Source organism: Echinops telfairi, unplaced genomic scaffold, assembly GCF_000313985.2.
Source record: "Echinops telfairi isolate 266 unplaced genomic scaffold, ASM31398v2 ScPeMD7_22;HRSCAF=79, whole genome shotgun sequence".
In the NCBI taxonomy this organism is placed as follows: Eukaryota; Metazoa; Chordata; class Mammalia; order Afrosoricida; family Tenrecidae; genus Echinops; species Echinops telfairi.
The window spans coordinates 2,457,140-2,460,823 of NW_022103919.1; the positions used below are offsets into that span (position 1 = coordinate 2,457,140).

The following is a 3,684-nucleotide window of genomic DNA, read 5'->3' on the forward strand; positions in this document are numbered from 1 at the left end:
TTGGGATGTTTTCGTGATGCACATTTTCTTTACATAAAACTCTCTTATACATGAGTTGCTGTGGATTTGTTTCTCCAAAGTACCTAGACTAATACATTGCCAAAACTCCTTAGAGCCCCACCTGACCAGACCTCCGCCACTAGACTAGACCATTCCTCTCTGTGTGCGGCCAAGGCCAAGAGGAACACGCTTCCCCTCTACTCCTCTCCCCCAAGACCAGGCCCAAACGTGCACACACCCTCCAGACTCTGGGACAGCTCTTGCCCTGCACACAGCCCAGCTGTGACTAACCTTGCGCAGTGCCCCATCTGTCCCCCTGCCCCTTGACCACCAGCTACATGAGGGCATGACCATGTCCTGCTACCCTGCACCCTCTTCAGTGCCCAAACCCAGGCCTGGCTAAGCGTAGACAAGAAAAATGATTAGTAAATGAATGTGTGAGCTGCAAAGACCTGTGACTATAGATTAGAACAATGAGGCCCCAAGGCTCCTTGCGGTTTGGGAGGAAGGAAGGGAGGGGAGGGGGGAAGAACGAAAGTGTATAATGGCCAATCTTGACTGAATGTTGAGTGGACTCTCACTGTGACTTCCCATAACCGTCCCCTCTTTTCCCCCATGACACAGGAAGGGTTGTTATCCTAATGTCAGAGGTGCGTGGAGTCAGCCAGTCTCCCCAGGTCTGTTCAGGATTCCTCGTGGCCCAGGCTCACTCTGGTCTAGAGGGTCTCCATAGGTAACTCGACTACAGTGGGTTGTATAGAGGTCATGTTGCTCTAAAGTGGCAGAACCAAGATTCACATATTAGAACCATTCTGGGAGTAATTTTCTCAAGCTTTGTTTTTCTTCCCCCTGAGCAGCACAGAATTCCATTTTCATGAAGAAGAAGGTTCAGGGTGGTATCCCAGTGGTTTCTTAGAAGGAAAATTACAACAGTTCACAGAGCAGGGTTGCTATGCCACGTTTGGCCATGAGGGGTCACCATTACACATATTCTCACTCAAACCCAGGGCTAGCGACTCCATTCCGATTCAGAGACCGTATAGGGTCGGGTAGAACTCGTCCTGTGGGTTTCTGAGCTGTCCCTCTTTACAGGAGTAGAAAGCCTCATCTTTCCCTAGAGGAGCAGCTGGTGGTTTCAAACCGCTGACCTTCTTGTTAACATACCCACTGTAACCCTCCCAGTCGCCCCTGCCCACGGCTGCTCACCATTGTTGCAGTGTCGGATGCAGTCTTGCAGGGCAGCCTGCCACTTGTCCTGCTCCGCCTCCGTCATCATGCAGAAGTAGTAGTGCCGTGCAAAAGGATGCCAGAGGATGAGGGGGAACTGGGTGGGGCACTTGAGGATGGGGGTGGACCCTGATTTTGACGTGACCCCTGTAAAGACAGCCCATTGAGTCCACAGAAAGCCCCCTTCGCCAGGGGGCAGCAGGCAGCTGATGGCTCAGCCCCTGCTCTGGGGAGCAGGCTCAGGCTCCCAATAGCTGGTCTGTGCCAGGGTGACCAGCGGTTCAGGGGGGAGGCAGCATCCGCTTTCATCCAGTGCCCCCCCAAGCCTGGCTAAGGGAACCTCAGAAACCACAGCCTGTGAAGAATCTTATCTCCCATCCAGTGTAGCACCCACCTCCCCCCTTGAATAAGGATCTAAACTCTGTGGGTCCGAGCCCTCACAGGTTCAAAGGTCAAGCCTTACCTTCTTGGGTTCCCCTTTACCCTCAGCCGAGTGGGGCGAAGGAAGGGGGCCCTGGGGGTACAAACTGAATAAAAAGGGAGCATCCCCCCCCATCCTTCATCGTGTTGACACGGGGTATTCGTGTTCCAGCAGGGTACCTGGCCACTGTTCTGCTCATAAACGTCAGTAACAGTTCTCCGTCGTGCCCAGCTCGGCCTGGGGCCCTGGTGGGTGTGGTGGACACAGCCCTTCACAGAGTCTGCACGACACCCCGAGAGGCCTTGGGTGGGAGGGGAGAGGCACCTTGCCCAAGAAGACATGGCACAAGCACAGCTGGAGTGGAAACGGGACTCCAGAACCTCTACGTCCAGCGGAGCCCCTCCACTCAGAGCGTTCACTCTGGGGGTGCAGCCTGTCCCCAGTGCCATCGCTCCTGCCCCTTCACTCCCTGGGGGGGTCACCTGAGGCAAGTGCTGTCCCAATCAGGCTGCCGGGGAGTCTCTGCCGGGGCAGGTAGCAACGGAGCATTTACAATAACTCCTCACTAGTGCCCTGCTGACACGTGGCAGTGTGTAAAGCTTCTGCTGGGAGTCCCTTAAGAACTCCGGGGGGTGGGGGGAGATCCCTGTGCCATGGCTGCGGAAGCGGCATGCCTCCCTGGTGGAGGTCCACACTGGCCCAGCCCCTGCTTGCAGCTCAGGCAAACCCCCAGCCTGAGCGGCACAGCCTCCCCTCGGGTTTTGCTTGGTGCCTGGTGGCGATGCGAGGCCCCTCTGCAAACAGAGGACCAGGAGCTCAAAGCTTAGTGTGTCCCCCAGTCGATCCAGCTCCCAGGACCCACCCAGGGCATCTCAGCCTGGCACGAGCCGTCCTTTACCTGGTAAAGAGTTGCCCACAAGCTCTAGGTACTGGTCCACAGAGGTGAGAATTTTGTATCCTGCACTGTTGATGATGGCTCGAGGTGGCATCTGCCGCTCATAGGCCTGAGGAGGGAGGCAAGAGAGACGGTCCCTGGGGGTTAGGGAAGTGACCAAGCCCAAGTCCCATTCTGAACTCTTCGAGGGTCCCATTCAGTGTTGCCTGCATGGGGGTGGGAAGTGGGAGTGAGGAGGGAAAGGGAGAGGCGCAACGTGACCACCATCATGCCTAGAGAGAGCACAGGGCAGTGACCTCAGCCCAGGCTCAGGGGGGTGTGCAGTGAGAGGGCCTGAGCCCCCTGTGCCCACGTTCCTTCATTTGTAACACTCCACGGAAGAAAAGGCTGTATCAGGATGCAGTGAGATCACCCACCTGAAACATGCGGCACAGTGCCTGGCACCAGTGTCACCCTTCTTGTTAGCGTCATTATTGATGCAACTGCCCGTATCACTGGCAGCTACTGCCGCCCGAGTGTTTGCCAGCTATCAGGCACCGCAGACGTCATTTCTCTAAATCACCTCAAGTCCAAGAGGTGGGCACAGCTATTAGTCACAAATTCACAGCTGGCAAGTAGCCAACTGAGGACATGAACAGGTCTGTCTGCCTCCAGAGCCCAGATTCTTTGATCATTATCTTGAATTGCTTACCAACTTCTCAAGCTCTGAGGATCACAGAAGTCCCCTTGGTGGAGAACAGGAATTAGGTCTGCACCCTGTTTCCTTACACCCATGGGTGGGGAAAGCAGTTCCTCATACAGCAGGGCTGCAATGCCGCCCTTGCCACTAGGTGTCCCCATTCAGCACACGTCTACAGAGTAGCTCAGGACATCTGTCATTGCCGTCAGAACTTCGCCAACCAAATCCACAGCAAATCTGTGGGGCTTCCAAGACTGAGTCTTCTCAGGAGCATACAGCCACATCTTTCTTCTGTGGAGGGCCACCCTCCCTGCCATCACGTCAATATTAATGCATGGACAGGGTAGGACTGCCCCTGTGGGTTCCTGAGACTGCCCACTCTTTTTCTTTTTTTATGAATATTTTCTTTCTTTTTTTTAAACATTTTATTAGGGGCTCATACAACTGTTATCACAATCTATA

The 3,684-nt window shown here is 54.8% G+C and overlaps 1 protein-coding gene across 1 annotated transcript in view; it reads right to left on the bottom strand.

Annotated features, from left to right (window-relative positions):
- NIBAN2 (niban apoptosis regulator 2) overlaps positions 1-3,684 on the bottom strand; it is a 58,327-nt gene that overhangs the window by 11,442 nt on the left and 43,201 nt on the right. Inside the window, exons 4-5 of the mRNA XM_030885140.2 lie at positions 2,547-2,652; positions 1,207-1,374 (exon numbers count right to left, since the gene is read on the bottom strand). Of these exons, the coding sequence (XP_030741000.2) occupies positions 1,207-1,374; positions 2,547-2,652 (274 nt within the window). The remainder of the gene's footprint in view (positions 1-1,206; positions 1,375-2,546; positions 2,653-3,684) is intronic.